The sequence below is a fragment of the Bufo bufo genome, chromosome 8 (genome assembly GCF_905171765.1).
Source record: "Bufo bufo chromosome 8, aBufBuf1.1, whole genome shotgun sequence".
Lineage (NCBI taxonomy): Eukaryota > Metazoa > Chordata > Amphibia > Anura > Bufonidae > Bufo > Bufo bufo.
In genome coordinates this window covers 227,389,396-227,409,465 of record NC_053396.1, presented here as the reverse complement: position 1 = coordinate 227,409,465, position 20,070 = coordinate 227,389,396, and the positions used below count along the sequence as shown (strand labels likewise).

Genomic DNA, 20,070 nt, shown 5'->3' with positions numbered 1-20,070 from the left:
TGTATGTAGTGAGCTCCATCTAGTGGTGGCTGTATAATCTGTATGTAGTGAGCTCCCTCTAGTGGTGGCTGTATAATCTGTATGCAGTGAGCTCCCTCTAGTGGTGGCTGTATAATCTGTATGTAGTGAGCTCCCTCTAGTGGTGGCAGCAAAAAATTAATAAAATCAGTGTGGATATCAGTGGTCTGCAAAGCCCTTGCCCCCCTCTCCACTGCTGCCACACATTCAAATAATTATCCTGCAGCAACACTTAATGTGAAGATAAATGACTAATGTCTCTGTAAAGTGACGCACCCTCCCCCTCTCTTTCCTGACACCCTAGTGATGTGCCATCACTTGCCTTGTTATAAATATTGCCCTGTTCGGAGCTCTAAAGTTAAACCAATAGAGCTCTGTATTGTGATATTAATTAGAACACTTTTCTTAAAACAGTTGACATTTACAGTTTTGTGTTAATAAAAAATGATCTCCGTATCAAATAAGCCGCCTCGGATCTGTGACGACACAGCAGTACATGAGGCCTGGGACGTGCGTCGCTTGTAAATCCTCCCACATTCACGCTGTAGTAATGGACGACTGGTTGTGAAGCTTTTTATTGCCTGACTGTAAAGTGTCCAAACATCACTGGTGCAAGACTCCGTCTGCCATCCGCTTCAGATCATCCTGAGAGAATCTGAAAAGATGCCAGCCGTCCTCCTCCGATAGATTGGCAGCGCCCCTCCTCTTGTAGTATTCTATGGAGGCCGTGTTCCAGGACAAGACCAGGAAGTACAAGGAGCTGCAGCGTCGTTCAATGGCTTTCTGGTGACAAAGGGAGAGGAGACATAAATATCACTAAACTGCATAATTCTGTAAAGAGTAATCCCACCTCTAGTCTAGTCACAGATCCTATATTATACTCCAGAGCTGCACTCTCTGTTCTGCTGGTGCAGTCACTGTGTACATACATTACTTATCCTGTACTGATCCTGAGTTACATCCTGTATTATACTCCAGAGCTGCACTCACTATTCTGCTGGTGCAGTCACTGTGTACATACATTACTTATCCTGTACTGACCCTCAGTTACATCCTGTATTATACCCCAGAGCTGCACTCACTATTCTGCTGGTGCAGTCACTGTGTACATACATTACTTATCCTGTACTGATCCTGAGTTACATCCTGTATTATACTCCAGAGCTGCACTCACTATTCTGCTGGTGCAGTCACTGTGTACATACATTACTTTTCCTGTACTGATCCTGAGTTATATCCTATATTATACTCCAGAGCTGCACTCACTATTCTGCTGGTGCAGTCACTGTATACATACATTACTTATCCTGTACTGATCCTGAGTTACATCCTGTATTATACTCAGAGCTGCACTCACTATTCTGCTGGTGCAGTCACTGTGTACATACATTACTTATCCTGTACTGATCCTGAGTTACATCCTGTATTATACTCCAGAGCTGCACTCACTATTCTGCTGGTGCAGTCACTATGTACATATATTACTTATCCTGTACTGATCCTGAGTTACATCCTGTATTATACTCCAGAGCTGCACTCACTATTCTGCTGATGCAGTCACTGTGTACATACATTACTTATCCTGTACTGATCCTGAGTTACATCCTGTATTATACTCCAGAGCTGCACTCACTATTCTGCTGGTGCAGTCACTATGTACATATATTACTTATCCTGTACTGATCCTGAGTTACATCCTGTATTATACTCCAGAGCTGCACTCACTATTCTGCTGATGCAGTCACTGTGTACATACATTACTTATCCTGTACTGATCCTGAGTTACATCCTGTATTATACTCCAGAGCTGCACTCACTATTCTGCTGGTACAGTCACTGTGTACATACATTACTTATCCTGTACTGATCCTGAGTTACATCCTATATTATTCTCCAGAGCTGCACTCACTATTCTGCTGGTGCAGTCACTGTGTACATACATTACTTATCCTGTACTGATCCTGAGTTACATCCTGTATTATACTCCAGAGCTGCACTCACTATTCTGCTGGTGCAGTCACTGTGTACATACATTACTTATCCTGTACTGATCCCGAGTTACATCCTGTATTATACTCCAGAGCTGCACTCACTATTCTGCTGGTGCAGTCACTGTGTACATACATTACTTATCCTGTACTGATCCTGAGTTTTACAGCAAGACACGGAGGCTTCGTATTGCTTTCTCCTTCTTTACTGAACCACCAATAGCAGCAAAGAGAAAAAATTTACATACAAGGAACCATAGCAACCAAGGTCCCTCCCCACTGGCCCCTATAATAGGCCGCTCTTCCTCTGTAACTTCCTCTTTCTTTGCTGCTGCCACCAAGTTAAGTACACCTTATTTTATGCTGTTGTCATTGATGTTTGGTGTCTATTGCGCGCTGTATACCCCAGGGTGACTAACCCTGCTTGCTTGCAGCGCCCCTATTTGTTGTTTTTTGCGCCTGCCTCTTGCTGGGGAGGCTACTTTAGTCTGCTGCGCTTATCACCGCGCTAAAGGCTTCCAGGGACGCTTTCCCGCATCTGCCCCTTTTCTTTTTCCTACTCCCTTATCCCAGGGAGAGTTCGCTACCCTGCCCAATTAATTCGGACCCTTATGGACCTACCGGCTTGTTAGCGCGGCTCCCGGTGCTCGGTGGGCGGGTCCTCTGTCCCCTTGAACCGCCGTACCATCCCTGACGCTCCCGGAGCGGTGGGGCCTCGAGATCTCGCGAGATCTCGGCGGCCATCTTGGGATTGGCTGCCGCGATTCGCGGGCTTTAGGGGGCGGAGCTACAGCACTTCCTGCTTCCTCCAGACATTCGTCCCCTGCACCCGGCTCGGTCGGCGGCTCCTGCTCTGACACTGCAGCGCTTCTCTCAGGTGACCTCTTTCCCACCCTGTGGGTTAATATTAGTGCGGTTTGCAGCTTTATCAGGCCAGATTGTAGGGATGTCAATACCTACTCCCCCTCAGACGGCCAGTAGGCCCCCCTCCCCCTCTGAGGGATGTCTCTTCACTGAGGTGGATGCACAGGCGCTGGCCCTGCAGCGCTCTGTATCGGATGCGATCATGGCAGCCATGGGCTCCATGTCGTCCATACTGTCACAGACCATTACCCAGGCTCTGTCCGTCCCACCTCCCACTGTACCTTTGCAGGACCCAATTGCCACACTGCAGCCTACCTCTAATGACCCTCCTGCGGCTCAGGAGATTGTGACTGGTGCGCATCTTGCCACCCCAGAGACCGTGCTTAGCTCACGGAAAAGGGCCTCTTCCCGCCGGGCAGAACGGGCGCGGACATGGAAATGCGCGAGAGCGCAATTACCGGAATTGTCTGACTCTGATAGAGCTTCAGACGAGGAGGCATTTGCAGACATGGATTATGGGACAGAGGAGGATGTCACCCCCCCAATTCAGGGCCCCTCTACATCCGCTACGGCGGCCTCCTCTGCCAAAGATGTGGTGCCCCCTTCTAACACTGCCCGCTCTGAGGCAGTGCTAGACGACTCAGGAGAACCTATGTTCGACCCTGAGTCTTTACATCACCCGCGTTCGGCGGAATGGCTCCCCTCTCCCCATGTGGGGGCTTACTTAGAGCATTGGGTCCGTCACTCGCTTACCCGCGAGTCACGTAATAAGCTCAGGGCAGAGTGTCCCAGACCAATGGTACCCAATAAGGTGTGTGACACCCCAATAGTAGACCCCAAGATGGCGCAATTTCTGGCCAAGACTGGCTGGAACTCAAAGAAGGGCCTGGATTCAGCGCTCCGCAGCTGCCAGGACAAGATTTTAGATGTCCTTGGTCCACTGACCAAGATTTTGGAGATGGCCGAGACAGCTAGGAATGAGGGATCCCCAATAGACCCCGAGGAATTACGGGGCTGGACCCAGCGGGCCATTTGCCTTACCGGTAACGCCAATACGGAAGTGGCGATTGAGAGGCGCAAGCCAATCTTATTTAAGATAGACCCGAAGCTGGCTAATTTAGCGCTCACTGAAGTGGGAAAGGAAGCCCAGGGCCTCCTTTTCGGCGAGTCTTTCATTAAAGACATGAGTCGTTTTGTGGACACCTTTACTGCGCTAGACAAGGCCCAGACCTCGATGCTCAGAGTATTCCAGGGTCGGGTCTCTCATCGGGCCGGCAGTGGTAGGGGCCGCCTGTCCGGCCGTGCTAGTTTCCAGGCCCGTGGAGCGAATAGAGGTTTCGGTGGACAACGTCCATCCTTCCAGGAGCAACGTAACCCGTCTCCCTTCTTCGCCTCCAGAGGAAATCAGTGGCGTTCTCGTTCCTTCCGGGGCAACCCCAACCATCGCAGACCCTTGGGTAAGTGTTCCCCAGACCGGGGATTCTATGGTGCCTTGTGTAGGGGGCAGACTCCAGCTCTTTTCTCACGCTTGGAATCTCATTACCTCAGACCCGTGGGTCCTTACCACGGTCAAGGGATTTCACATAGAGCTCACGGGGTCTCCCTACCTTGTTCCCTCCCCTGCGCTTGTTCCCCTGTCACACCCAGATTGCGCTCTTGTCGACGCGGAGCTGTGCTCCCTCAGACAGAAGCGGGCAATCGAACGAGCGTCCCCGTCACGGGGGGCTGTGATCGGCAATATCTTCCTTGTCCAGAAGAAGGCTGGACAGATGAGGCCAGTTATCAATCTGCGCGCGCTGAATGCGGTAGTTCGCTACCGGCATTTCAAAATGGAGGGGATCCATCTTCTTCGGGACTTGTTAGTTCCTGGGGACTGGATGGTAAAGCTGGACCTGAAGGATGCCTACCTGACGGTCCCAGTGGCCACTCACTCCAGGGACTTGCTCCAATTCAGGTGGAATGGCGAGGTCTGGAGGTTCACCTGTCTGCCATTCGGACTGTCTTCAGCTCCTTGGTGCTTCACCAAGTTGCTGCGTCCAGTCGTGTCATGGTTGAGGACTCGGGGCGTCCGCCTAATCATTTACCTGGACGACATCCTTCTGATGCACAAATCCAGGGTGGGATTACTGGAACATCTCCAGTGGACGTCGGATTTGCTTTCGGATCTCGGATTCCTCCTCAACATAGAGAAGTCCTGCCTCATCCCTCAGAGGATGGAATTCTTAGGATTCACGGTGGATTCTCTCGCAGAGTCCCTCAGTCTGCCGACGGCAAAGTTGCGGGCGATCCGCAAGGAATTGAGACATGCGCTCCTCATACCCCATCTCTCATTGCGTCACCTGGCCCGCATCATCGGTCTATTAGCCTCGTCCATCCAGGCGGTGTTTCCAGCCCCGTTACATTACCGTGCGCTCCAGCGACTGAAGATCGCCCATCTTCGGACCGGTGCATCCTTTGCGGACGCGGTGGTGCTGGACTCGGAGGCCCGAGAGGAGTTGAGTTGGTGGATCGCCAATCTGGAGGCTTGGAACGGCAGAGCGATCTTCGGGTTCCTGCCAGAATTGACCATAGAATCGGATGCGTGCCTCCAGGGTTGTGGTGCCCATTGCAATGGTGTATCCACGGGGGGCCCCTGGTCAGCGGAGGAGTCCCCCCTGCACATCAATGCGTTGGAGCTCCTGGCGGGATCTTTTGCGGTGAAGAGTTTTTCCAACGGGATCGCCAACGCGTGCATCAAGTTACGTATGGACAATATATCAGCAGTCCAGTATGTCAACCGTTTGGGGGGCACTCGCTCAGCAACTTTGGCTCGTTTGGCCAAAGACTTTTGGACATTTTGCCTATCCAGAGACATCATGGTGCAGGCGGAGTACTTACCGGGGCTGAACAACGTTCAGGCGGATTGGAACTCGCGCTACCTATCAGATGGCAGCGATTGGCAGTTGGATCCTCTGGTTTTCTCAGCAATTTCGGAATTGTGGGGTCCGATGTCTATCGACCTGTTCGCATCACGGCTGACCAGACAACTCACCCGGTTCTACAGCTGCGTCCGGACCCGGAGGCATTAGCAGTGGATGCGTTCCTCCAGGATTGGTCAGTATCCCGCCTGTACCCGTTTCCCCCATTCTCGATGATTCCGAGGACACTCTTGCAGGTGATTCGTCAGCAGGCGGACCTAGTTCTGGTGGTCCCGTTCTGGGGGTCTCAGGTCTGGTTCCCCTCGTTTCTGAGGATACTAGTGGAGATTCCTGTTCTTCTCCCGACCCGGTCGGATCTCCTCCACAACCCTCTGGGTCTACAACATCCCCTTCTACTCGACGGATCCCTGCGGCTGCTGGCATGCCGGATCTCCGGACACCTGGATCGTTCGAGGGAGTTTCGGCAGCAACTCGACAGCTATTGGACAGTGCATGGGCTCCCGGCACTAGGAAGTCGTACCGGGCAGCCTGGAGAACTTGGGCTAACTGGTGCGTGGAACGGGACTTGGATCCCGTTTCGGCACCTGTAACCCACCTGCTAGAATTTCTCACCTCTCTCTTCAAGGCGGGGAAGGCATATCGGACCATTAACCTTTTTAGGTCCGCTATTTCTTCTACCCACGCGGGCTACGAGGGCGTCGCGGCCGGCCAACATCCTTCGGTTTCTCGCCTCTTAAGGGGGGCTCGTTTGTCTCGTCCCCCGCGACCTCGTTTTTCCACAACATGGGACGTTTCCCTGGTCCTTACCTTCTTGGCCTCCTGGCCCGGGAACTCTGACCTCACAATTAGGCAATTGTCAGCTAAATTTTTGGCGTTATTTTGCCTTATTTCGTGCAAGAGGGTCTCGGATGTGAGGGCTCTTGATCACGACGCGTGTTCCTTTACCCCGGAGGGGGTTACTTTCAACATCTCGCGTCGCACCAAGACCAGCATACGTCTCGTGTCCTACCCCAGTTTTCCTTCCTCTCCGGTCTTATGTCCTGTGGCGTGCCTTAAAGAGTACGAGTCCAGGACGCTGGCACATCGGTCTCCGGCCAGCTCTCAGCTGTTCATTTCTATTCGTCATCCTTTTGGACCGGTGTCTAGCTCTACGTTAGCACGCTGGTTGAAATGGGTCATGTCATTAGCGGGTGTTGACACGTCTGTTTTCACGGCCCATTATGCGCGTGGGGCCTCTGCCACCGCCTTGGCGGTTTCGGGAGCCAGATTGGAGGATGTTATGCGTCTGGCTGATTGGTCCAATGTTACCACGTTCAGGGAGTTCTATTTCCGTCCTCCATCTAATTTGTTTGCTTCGATCATAGACGGGCTTTGAACTTGCAATATGAAGCCTCCGTGTCTTGCTGTAAAACTTAATGATTTTCCTATTTCATGACGTAAAGTCATAGTTTTATTAAAGACACGGAGGCGAGTATTGCCCACCCTATTCCCTCCCTTGGGGTTTTCTCGCAGTCTTTTGTTACAGGGGTCATGTATCATTGCCTCTATGTATTATTAACCTTTAAGTTATTGTGTTTAGGTTTTTATTGTCCTAATGTTCTTGCATTGACATTGTATTTCATGTTATTGACTGACTTGTCACCTGTTTAGTCAGTGGCGAAGGTGGCGTCTGGACATTTTGTCCTGAGATGTTGTTTCACCTAGGCCTATGGTCTGTTTTATTTTCCAGGATGAAGTCTTTCCGTTACAGGATGCCGTGTTTTCCGGTGGATGTGTTCTACAGTTTAGCCAGGTTGGCTAGTTGATTACGCTTCATGGGCGTTGGACTTCTGTTCCAGTTAAAGTTTGGAGTTATCGTTGGGATGTTCGGGATGTCAGCACCAGATGTTCAAAGAAAGAGGAAGTTACAGAGGAAGAGCGGCCTATTATAGGGGCCAGTGGGGAGGGACCTTGGTTGCTATGGTTCCTTGTATGTAAATTTTTTCTCTTTGCTGCTATTGGTGGTCAATAAAGAAGGAGAAAGCAATACTCGCCTCCGTGTCTTTAATAAAACTATGACTTTACGTCATGAAATAGGAAAATCATTAAGTTACATCCTGTATTATACTCCAGAGCTGCACTCACTATTCTGCTGATGCAGTAGCTTTGTACATACATTACTTATCCTGTACTGATTCTGAGTTACATCCTGTATTATACTCCAGAGCTGCACTCACTATTCTGCTGGTGCAGTCACTGTGTAAATACATTACTGATCCTGAGTTACATCCTGTATTATACTCCAGAGCTGCACTCACTATTCTGCTGGTGCAGTCACTATGTACATACATTACTTATCCTGTACTGATCCTGAGTTACATCCTGTATTATACTCCAGAGCTGCACTCACTATTCTGCTGGTGCAGTCACTGTGTACATACATTACTTATCCTGTACTGATCCTGTGTTACATCCTGTATTATACTCCAGAGCTGCACTCACTATTCTGCTGGTGCAGTCACTATGTACATACATTACTTATCCTGTACTGATCCTGAGTTACATCCTGTATTATACTCCAGAGCTGCACTCACTATTCTGCTGGTGCAGTCACTATGTACATACATTACTTATCCTGTACTGATCCTGAGTTACATCCTGTATTATACTCCAGAGCTGCACTCACTATTCTGCTGGTGCAGTCACTGTGTACATACATTACTTATCCTGTACTGATTGTGAGTTACATCCTGTATTATACTCCAGAGCTGCACTCACTATTCTGCTGGTGCAGTCACAGTGTACATTACTTCTCCTGTACTGATCCCAAGTTACATCCTGTATTATACTCTAGAGCTGCACTCACTATTCTGCTGGTGCAGTCACTATGTACATACATTACTTATCCTGTACTGATCCTGAGTTACATCCTGTATTATACTCCAGAGCTGCACTCACTATTCTGCTGGTGCAGTCACTGTGTACATACATTTCATTACTTATCCTGTACTGATCCTGAGTTATATCCTGTATTATACTCCAGAGCTGCACTCACTATTCTGCTGGTGCAGTCACTGTGTACATACATTACTTATCCTGTACTGAGCCTGTACATCCTGTATTATACTCCAGAGCTGCACTCACTATTCTGCTGGTGCAGTCACTGTGTACATACATTACATTACTTATCCTGTACTGATCCTGAGTTATATCCTGCATTATACTCCAGAGCTGCACTCACTATTCTGCTGGTGCAGTCACTGTGTACATACATTACTTATCCTGTACTGATCCTGAGTTCCATCCTGTATTATACTCCAGAGCTGCAGTCACTATTCTGCTGGTGCAGTCACTGTGTACATACATTACTTATCCTGTACTGATCCTGGGTTACATCCTGTATTATACTCCAGAGCTGCACTCACTATTCTGCTGGTGCAGTCACTGTGTACATACATTACTTATCCTGTACTGATCCTGTGTTACATCCTGTATTATACTCCAGAGCTGCACTCACTATTCTGCTGGTGCAGTCACTGTGTACATACATTACTTATCCTGTACTGATCCTGAGATACATCCTGTATTATACTCCAGAGCTGCGCTCACTATTCTGCTGGTGCAGTCTCTGTGTACATACATTACTTATCCTGTACTGATCCTGAGTTACATCCTGTATTATACTCCAGAGCTGCACTCACTATTCTGCCGGTGCAGTCACTGTGTACATACATTACTTATCCTGTACTGATCCTGAGTTACATCCTGTATTATACTCCAGAGCTGCACTCACTATTCTGCTAGTACAGTCACTGTGTACATACATTACTTATCCTGTACTGATCCTGAGTTACATCCTGTATTATACTCCAGAGCTGCACTCACTATTCTGCTGGTGCAGTCACTGTGTACATACATTACTTATCCTGTACTGATCCTGAGTTACATCCTGTATTACACTCCACAGCTGCACTCACTATTCTGCTGGTGCAGTCACTGTGTACATACATTACTTATCCTGTATTGATCCTGAGTTACATCCTGTATTATACTCCAGAGCTGCACTCACTATTCTGCTGGTGCAGTCACTGTGTACATACATTACTTATCCTGTACTGATCCTGAGTTACATCCTGTATTATACTCCAGAGCTGCACTCACTATTCTGCTGGTGCAGTCACTGTGTACATACATTACTTATCCTGTACTGATCCTGAGTTACATCCTGTATTATACTCCAGAGCTGCACTCACTATTCTGCTGGTGCAGTCACTGTGTACATACATTACTTATGCTGTACTGATCCTGAGTTACATCCTGTATTATACTCCAGAGCTGCACTCACTATTCTGCTGGTGCAGTCACTGTGTACATACATTACTTATCCTGTACTGATCCTGAGTTACATCCTGTATTATACTCCAGAGCTGCACTCACTATTCTGCTGGTGCAGTCACTGTGTACATACATTACTTATCCTGTACTGATCCTGAGTTACATCCTGTATTGTACTCCAGAGCTGCACTCACTATTCTGCTGGTGCAGTCACTGTGTACATACATTACTTATCCTGTACTGATCCTGGGTTACATCTGTAACACCCCAGAGTGGGGTTACTAACGCTTTTACCCCGCTACTATCTGCTAAGGGCATCAACACGGTCATTTGATGTGATTTCCCTCATGTTGTTCACAACATTTTAAATATGATATTTTCTTTGTAATGTTTCAGGTCTACCAGCAGGTGGCGGCATCGTTGGTAGGAATAGTTAAAGGGGTTCTCCACTTTCATTTAACTGATGACCTGTCCTCTGGATAGATCATCAGCTTCTGATCGGTGGGGGTCCGACACCCAGGACCCCCGCCGATCAGCTGTTTGAGAAGGCTGCATCGTTTCAGGAGCGCTGCTGCCTTCTCGCTGTTTACCATTGGCCCACTGACGTCACGACTAGTATCAACTAGAGTGGGCGGGGCTAAGCTCTGTTCACTTGAATGGAGCTTAGCCCCGCCCACGCTAGTTGATACTAGTCGTGACGTCAGTGGGCCGGCGGTAAACAGTGAGAAGGCAGCAGCGCTCCTGAAACGATGCAGCCTTCTCAAACAGAATGGAACGTTATGGCCATTCAGAATGGAACGTTCCAGTTCTGTTCTGCCCCCCTGCTTAAGGGAAGTGGAGTTTCCCACACCCTGCAGCAAGGGAGGGAAAAACCAGTTAGATCCAGTGTGTTCCAACTCTCCCTGCATGGGGAAGGCTGCGTGTGTGGGAGCTCCCAGTTCTAGGGATCCCAAACCAGGATCTTGTCTCGGCTGAGACAAAAGATTATCATTCCCAGTCTGTGCCCTTCAGCCTCAGCTGGTGGAAAGCAAGCAGCCACCTCCAGTATTCCAGGAAGAAGCAAACCCTGTGAGCACAAGTGTGAGCACCGTCCAGAGACCGGGAGAAGCCAAATTCCTCCTCAGCTAGTCAGCCCCAATACAGCAGAAGATAGTATTCCTGCCACATATTGCCAATACCTGCTGGGACCCAAGACTATTGCTGTATCCCACATGGATTACTGCTGCACCAGAGTAAAGACAAGTTTGAATTATATTCCAAGTCTGGATCTCATTCATTGCTACCAAGTTCCTCAATTACTCCTACTAGCAACGCACTCATTTATTGCAAAATAAATGCAAGAAACTGCATTTTTGATGTCGCCCAGAAGTTTTCTATTGGATTAAGATCCGGGGATCGGGCCGGCCGCTCCATAACATCAGTCTTGTTGGTCTGGAGCCAAGATGTTGCCCGTTTACTGGTGTGTTTGGGGTCGTTGTCTTGTTGGAACACCCATTTCAAGGGCATCTCCTCTTCAGCATAAGGCAGCATGACCTCTTCCAGTATTCTGATGGATTCAGACTGATCCATGATCCCTGGTCTGCGATAAATAGGCCCAACACCGTAGTATGAGACACATCCCCATATCGTGATGCTTGTCCACCATGCTTTACTGTCTTCACAGTGTACTGGGGCTGAATTCAGTGTTTGGGGGTCGTCTGACAAACTGTCTCCGGCCACTAGACCCAAACAGAACCATCTTACTTCCATCAGTCCACAGAATGTCTCTTCAGGCCGGTCAATGTGCTCTTTGGCAGATTGTAAGCTCTTCAGCACACGTCTTGTTTCCAGCAGTGGGACGTTGCGGGGGCTTCTCGCAGATCGCTCGGCTTCACATCGGCGTCTTCTCATTGTAACAGGACTCACAGGGAACTTTACACCTTCTTCATCTTCCTGGAGCTGATTGTTGGCCGAGTCCTTGCCATTTTGGCTTTTCTTCTATCCATTTGAATGGTAGTTTTTAGCTTCCTTCCACGTCTTTCAGGTTTTGCAATTTTAAAGCATTTGCGATCATTTTAGCTGAGCAGCCGATCATTTTCTGCACTTCTTTATATGTTTTCCCCTCTCCGGTCAACTTTTTAATCAAGGCGCGCTGTTCTTCTGAACAATGTCTGGAACGACCCATTTTGCTTAGAATTTCAGAGAGAGATGCACTGTGACCGGCAGATACAACATCTGCTGCCTTCCTTCCTTAAATAAGGGCAATAATTGCCACCTGTTTTTCAACTGCTGCAGACTGCTATTATTTTGAACATGCCGCTTTCAATTAGTGATTGAATTACACAGAATCAGCAGCATGCATGTCCTGACTGTTGGGTCTGTTGGGTTTCTATTACTCTACTACACCTGCTAGTAACTTATTTGCCATGAAGAAATATAATGTCTACCAAAAACAGTGATTGATCAGTTTAGTGATGTCTGACTGCTATTATTTTGATCACAACTGTACTTCACCTCCACCACCTGTCTGTTCACCAACTCGGATCCCAGCGCCAGATCAATGCGTGATAAAGCCTCATGTGATCTGGTATAGCAAGAGAACTGTACATGGGATGTCGGGTACTCCACAAATCTATGGAGCCCCCTCCTCCAATAATCTACCAAAGGCTGATACAGGACCCTCGGCTTCCGCCCGTGCCTTCCCCCCCATATCTGTCCCAGTAGGGGTGAATAATAAATGCCCAGGCGCCTCTTAACGCCGCACTGCTATAAGGTGGAGGTATATATATCGATACCAGTAGATATTCCTGCGTGAAGATAGCACAGCGTATGCAAATAAAACGACCTTCGGGGTCAATACTGGAGACCTGGAAGGAAATGGATTTATGGACCAGGACGCTAACCCCTCGGTAATAGCTAGATAACGCTGAGTGTAATGTATGACTCATCCGCGACCTGTGGAAGGCCCGCGCCCCCTCCTTCCTAAAATGGGTTTCTTGCAAACATACAATAGCGGGGAAATACGGGCGCAGATAATCCATCACGGCAAATCGCTTTGATGGGTCACCCAGGCCCCGCACGTCACCCAGCTGACAGTATTAAATACATTAGCCATAAAGACATCCTAGCTGATAACATAACGTAGTAGGAGCGTAGTGGAAGCAATACTATGGCGGTGCGGTACCTATAAGCAGTCATGATATCGAGCATCAATACGGACATGCTATAAAAAGTCCCCAGAGAAAGAGAGCAACAAAAACCGTAACCAGAAAATCGTTCCTGCGTTACATCATCCAACAGGCCGAGGCACAAAACCGGACATATAACTCTACTGCTGCTGAGCGGGATTGTCCCCGCCATGAAAGGATACACGCGCTCCGTGGGCAGTAGAGGGTTAACCTCCCAACAGGTCGCTCAGTGATAACCGAGGGCACAAACTTGAAATAAACGGACGTCGACCATCTCTCCTCCTGTCGCAGCTGACGCTCATGCTGGTCGGTCCACAAGGCCGCATCTTTCGCTGTACTGAAGAAGTGAGCAGATCCCAGAGCAGCCTCCGCAGGCGCGCCGGGTACATCATAGAATAGGACACTTGACATCCAGGAAGTGGCTCCGCTTTTTTTTGACCTCTGAGAAATAGTCCTGAAAGAACGCAATTGTTTGCCCATAAATGGTGATGTCGGGGCGATTTCTGGCTGCCCGTAAAATGGCATCCCGGTCTCTGTAGGGAAGTAACTTAATCAGAACGGGTCGTGGAGGCGATCCCGGCGGCAGCGGTCCGGCTGGGACTCGATGCACCCGTTCCACCGCATATAGTGGGGAAAGCACCTCACGGCCGAAAATGTATTTAAGCCAGCTTCAAAGTAGGACGTAGGTTCTCTAGACCGTCAGTCTTGGCGATTAATGCTGAGATCTGCTGTTCATGGGTGCGGGATGCCCTGGTTAGAGGGGGCACCTTACTGACACGGCCCGCCACCTCTACAATACTTTCATTAACTTTCTGCACGTCATGGCGAATAAAGGAGAACTTCAGGGAGCCCATATGCTGCTGTAACGCTGTCAGGGCCACTTCACACGGAGTAACTGCCCTGAAGACATCTTTTAATGTCGGCTCTGCACTCTGGGGGGTTATGGACCCCTCCTCCACTGCCACCACTGCCTCCTCAGCCCCTGCTGCACCAACCTCCATATTGTCATCCTGGGCTCCTCCTGCAGTAGTCTTCTCCTCAGTGGGAATCGCCTCCACCTCCAAATCTTCTGCCATATAAGGCCCCTTCAGCTCTGGCATCTTCTGTGGTGCCCTGGAGCTCACCAGACTCCACGCCGCACACCTTCTGCTCTGCCTGGCTTCTTCACTGTGAAGAGTGTGCCGGCGCCATCTTGCGCACCATGCTCGGCCCCCCCGCCGTCTCCCTGCTCTTTTTGGCGGCACCTCCGGCATTAGGATCCTGAGTTACAGCCTGTATTATACTCCAGAGCTGCACTCACTATTCTGCTGGTGCAGTCACTGTGTACATACATTACTTATCCTGTACTGATCCTGAGTTACATCCTGTATTATACTCCAGAGCTGCACTCACTATTCTGCTGGTGCAGTCACTGTGTACATACATTACTTATCCTGTACTGATCCTGAGTTACATCCTGTATTATACTCCAGAGCTGCACTCACTATTCTGCTGGTGGAGTCACTGTGTACATACATTACTTATCCTGTACTGATCCTGAGTTACATCCTGTATTATACTCCAGAGCTGCACTCACTATTCTGCTGGTGCAGTCACTGTGTACATACATTACTTATCCTGTACTGATCCTGAGTTACATCCTGTATTATACTCCAGAGCTGCACTCACTATTCTGCTGGTGCAGTCACTGTGTACATACATTACTTATTCTGTACTGATCCAGAGTTACATCCTGTATTATACTCCAGAGCTGCACTCACTATTCTGCTGGTGCAGTCACTGTGTACATACATTTCTTATCCTATACTGATCCTGAGTTACATCTTGTATTATACTCCAGAGCTGAACTCACTATTCTGCTGGTGCAGTCACTGTGTACATACATTACTTATCCTGTACTGATCCTGAGTTACATCCTGTATTATACTCCAGAGCTGCACTCACTATTCTGCTGGTGCATTCACTGTGTACAGACATTACTTATCCTGTACTGATCCCGAGTTACATTCTGTATTATACTCCAGAGCTGCACTCACTATTCTGCTGGTGGAGTCACTGTGTACATACATTACTTATCCTGTACTGATCCAGAGTTACATCCTGTATTATACTCCAGAGCTGCACTCACTATTCTGCTGGAGGAGTCACTGTGTACATACATTACTTATCCTGTACTGACCCTGAGTTACATCCTGTATTATACTCCAGAGCTGCACTCACTATTCTGCTGGTGCAGTCACTGTATACATACATTACTTATCCTGTACTGATCCAGAGTTACATTGTGTATTATACCCCAGAGCTGCACTCACTATTCTGCTGGTGCAGTCACTGTGTAAATGCATTACTTATCCTGTACTGATCCTGAGTTACATCCTGTAATATACTCCAGAGCTGCACTCACTATTCTGCTGGTGCAGTCACAGTGTACATACATTACTTATCCTGTACTGATCCTGAGTTACATCCTGTATTATACTCCAGAGCTGCGCTCACTATTCTGCTGGTGCAGTCACTGTGTACATACATTACTTATCCTGTACTGATCCTGAGTTACATCCTGTATTATACTCCAGAGCTGCACTCACTATTCTGCTGGTGCAGTCACTGTGTACATACATTACTTATTCTGTACTGATCCAGAGTTACATCCTGTATTTTACTCCAGAGCTGCACTCACTATTCTGCTGGTGCAGTCACTGTGTACATACATTTCTTATCCTATACTGATCCTGAGTTACATCTTGTATTATACTCCAGAGCTGAACTCACTATTCTGCTGGTGCAGTCACTGTGTACATACATTACTTATCCTGTACTGATCCTGAGTTACATCCTGTATTATACTCCAGAGCTGCACTCACTATTCTGCTGGTGCATTCACTGTGTACAGACATTACTTATCCTGTACTGATCCCGAGTTACATTCTGTATTATACTCCAGAGCTGCACTCACTATTCTGCTGGTGGAGTCACTGTGTACATACATTACTTATCCTGTACTGATCCAGAGTTATATCCTGTATTATACTCCAGAGCTGCACTCACTATTCTGCTGGAGGAGTCACTGTGTACATACATTACTTATCCTGTACTGACCCTGAGTTACATCCTGTATTATACTCCAGAGCTGCACTCTCTATTCTGCTGGTGCAGTCACTGTATACATACATTACTTATCCTGTACTGATCCAGAGTTACATTGTGTATTATACCCCAGAGCTGCACTCACTATTCTGCTGGTGCAGTCACTGTGTAAATGCATTACTTATCCTGTACTGATCATGAGTTACATCCTGTAATATACTCCAGAGCTGCACTCACTATTCTGCTGGTGCAGTCACAGTGTACATACATTACTTATCCTGTACTGATCCTGAGTTACATCCTGTATTATACTCCAGAGCTGCACTCACTATTCTGCTGGTGCAGTCACTGTGTACATACATTACTTATCCTGTACTGATCCTGAGTTATATCCTGTATTATACTCCAGAGCTGCACTCACTATTCTGCCGGTAGAGTCACTGTGCACATACATTACTTAGGCCTCTTTCACACTTGCGTTGTCCGGATCCGGCGTGTACTCCACTTGCCGGAATTACACTCCGGATCCGGAAAAACGCAAGTGTACTGAAAGCATTTGAAGACGGAACCGTCTTCCAAATGCGTTCAGTGTTACTATGGCACCCAGGACGCTATTAAAGTCCTGGTTGCCATAGTAGTAGTGGGGAGCGGGGGAGCAGCATACTTACCGTCCGTGCGGCTCCCCGGGCGCTCCAGAATGACGTCAGAGCGCCCCATGCGCATGGATGACGTGATCCATGTGATCACATGATCCATGCGCTTGGGGCGCCCTGACGTCACTCTGGAGCGCCCGGGGAGCCGCACGGACGGTAAGTATGCTGCTCCCCCGCTCCCCGCTACACTTTACCATGGCTGCCAGGACTTTAGCGTCCCGGCAGCCATGGTAACCACTCTGAAAAAGCTAAATGTCGGCTCCGGCAATGCGCCGAAACGACGTTTAGCTTAAGGCCGGATCCGGATCAATGCCTTTCAATGGGCATTAATTCCGGATCCGGCCTTGCGGCAAGTGTTCCGGATTTTTGGCCGGAGCAAAAAGCGCAGCATGCTGCGGTATTTTCTCCGGCCAAAAAACGTTCCGTACCGGAACTGAAGACGTCCTGATGCATCCTGAACGGATTACTCTCCATTCAGAATGCATTAGGATAATCCTGATCAGGATTCTTCCGGCATAGAGCCCCGACGACGGAACTCTATGCCGGAAGACAAGAACGCAGGTGTAAAAGAGCCCTTATCCTGTACTGATCCTAAGTTACATCCTGTATTATACTCCAGAGCTGCACTCACTATTCTGCTGGTGGAGTCTCTATGTACATACATTACTTATCCTGTACTGATCCTGAGTTACATCCTGTATTATACTCCAGAGCTGCACTCACTATTCTGCCGGGAGAGTCACTGTGTACATACAGTGTTCTGTAGCTTCAGAGCTGAAATCTCGCTGGATGCTTTGATAATTTGCATTCTGGGAAGTGTTCATAAGTAAGTGAACCCACCTGACTTATCGTCTTTAGTATTGCTGATCCGATTCCTAAACCTGTTGGAAAGTATAAATATATATTTACCGGTCTGCGGCGCTGGGGGTAGTAGTCCCTTTACATAGGACCGAGGAGAATTGTTCTACATGTAATTGGCTCTCACCTCTATACGGCGCCATGACGAAGAATTCCTCCAGATGAAGAGATTTCCCAGCCCAGGGGTCATACGTGAAATAATACATGGCGAATCCTACTTTTGTGCTGCCTGTAAGAGACGTATGAATCACAGATTTGTGCTCCACCCACTTGTGTGTCAGACTCCGCCCACAAGACTCTGCTTACCAGTGCTGCCCCCAGTGTCTGGCAGCTCCGCTATAAGGCAGCGGTAGTATGGATGAGCCCCAAAGCCGTCGTCCAGTAAATCTGCCAGAGTAAAGAAATGAGAGAGCAGACTAAAAGAAAGAGCATGATTTGTTATGATGTATCATCCCAATCTCTGCTTGCTCCCAATGAATGAGAACATTTTGGTTCTATCGGAGCCCAGCCCAGTCCTGCTGTCCCAGTGAGTGTTTCCATCCTGATTATAATGTTCTGCATTGTGAATCTATACTGATGGCGTAAAAGTCACGTCGGTCCTTGCGCCATCCTATAAATATGGAGCCAGGCTGATTAAATAGGCGCTGTTCACACTGGAGGAACAATGTACCAAAATGACAACTTTTTAATAAATGTGACCTATAAAATGGTAGCTGTGCCGGGGGCCGTCACCTCACCTTTCTCTGTTAATTCCACGACGTTCGGCATGTTCTCATAATCCGCAAGCTCCTGCAGAATAAGAGGATTTTCTTACATGGACACAAATGGAAAACAGATCAACTAGGAATTTCATCAGAATGGTCACAGCGGCACAGAGTATTTCAGAAGAGGAGTGCACTGATCTCCTCTCTTATGCTCGCTGTGGGCCTCTAATGCCTTGAGCCCTTAAGCTGGCCTTAAACCGTTCTCAGCACGTTCTGATACACGAATGTTTGAGGGGAGCTCCTGACCCTCACCCGATCTGAGAGACGACAGCCGATCCGATGTGTATGGGGACGCCGGGAGGAAGTCGGGGGAGAGAGACGACAGCTGAGCCGATGTGTATGGGGACGTCGGGAGGAAGTCGGGGAAGAGAGACGACAGCCGATCCGATGTGTATGGGGACGCCGGGAGGAAGTCGGGGGAGAGAGACGACAGCTGAGCCGATGTGTATGGGGATGCCGGGAGGAAGTCGGGGGAGAGAGAAGACAGCTGAGCCGATGTGTATGGGGATGCCGGGAGGAAGTCGGGGAAGAGAGACGACAGCCGATCCGGCGTCCCCATACACATCGGGAGGAAGTCGGGGGAGAGAGACGACAGCTGAGCCGATGTGTATGGGGATGCCGGGAGGAAGTCGGGGGAGAGAGAAGACAGCTGAGCCGATGTGTATGGGGATGCCGGGAGGAAGTCGGGGAAGAGAGACGACAGCTGAGCCGATGTGTATGGGGACGCCGGGAGGAAGTCGGGGGAGAGAGACGACAGCTGAGCCGATGTGTATGGGGACGCCGGGAGGGAGTCAGGGGAGAGAGACGACAGCTGAGCCGATGTGTATGGGGACGCCGGGAGGGAGTCGGGGGAGAGAGACGACAGCTGAGCCGATGTGTATGGGGACGTCGGGGGAGAGATACGTCAGCCGACCCGTTGTGTATGGGGACGCCGGGAGGGAGTCGGGGAAGAGAGACGACAGCTGAGCCGATGTGTATGGGGACGTCGGGGGAGAGATACGTCAGCCGACCCGATGTGTATGGGGACGCCGGGAGGGAGTCGGGGAAGAGAGATGACAGCTGATCCGATGTGTATGGGGATACCGGAAGGGAGTCGGGGGAGTGAGACGACAGCTGAGCTGATGTGTATGGGGACGCCGGGAGGGAGTCGGGGGAGAGATAAGTCAGCCGACCCGATGTGTATGGGGACACCGGGAGGGAGTCGGGGAAGAGAGACGACAGCCGATCCGATGTGTATGGGGACGACGGGAGGGAGTCGGGGGAGAGAGACAACAGCCGATCCGATGTGTATGGGGACACCAGGAGGGAGTCGGGGGAGAGAGAGGACAGCCGATCCGATGTGTAAGGACGTCAGGGAGAGAGACCACAGCTGATTCGATGTGTATGGGGACGCCGGGAGGAAGTCGGGGGAGAGAGACGACAGCTGAGCCGATGTGTAT

At 49.2% G+C, this 20,070-nt stretch overlaps 1 protein-coding gene across 1 annotated transcript in view; it reads right to left on the bottom strand.

The window, feature by feature from the left end:
• Positions 1–621: 621 nt before the first annotated feature.
• Positions 622–20,070, bottom strand: part of SATL1 (spermidine/spermine N1-acetyl transferase like 1) — a 30,492-nt gene continuing 11,043 nt past the window's right edge. The window contains exons 2-6 of the mRNA XM_040406440.1: positions 18,605–18,676; positions 18,174–18,254; positions 17,995–18,096; positions 17,846–17,890; positions 622–797 (exon numbers count right to left, since the gene is read on the bottom strand). Coding sequence (XP_040262374.1) covers positions 622–797; positions 17,846–17,890; positions 17,995–18,096; positions 18,174–18,254; positions 18,605–18,676 — 476 coding nt within the window. The remainder of the gene's footprint in view (positions 798–17,845; positions 17,891–17,994; positions 18,097–18,173; positions 18,255–18,604; positions 18,677–20,070) is intronic.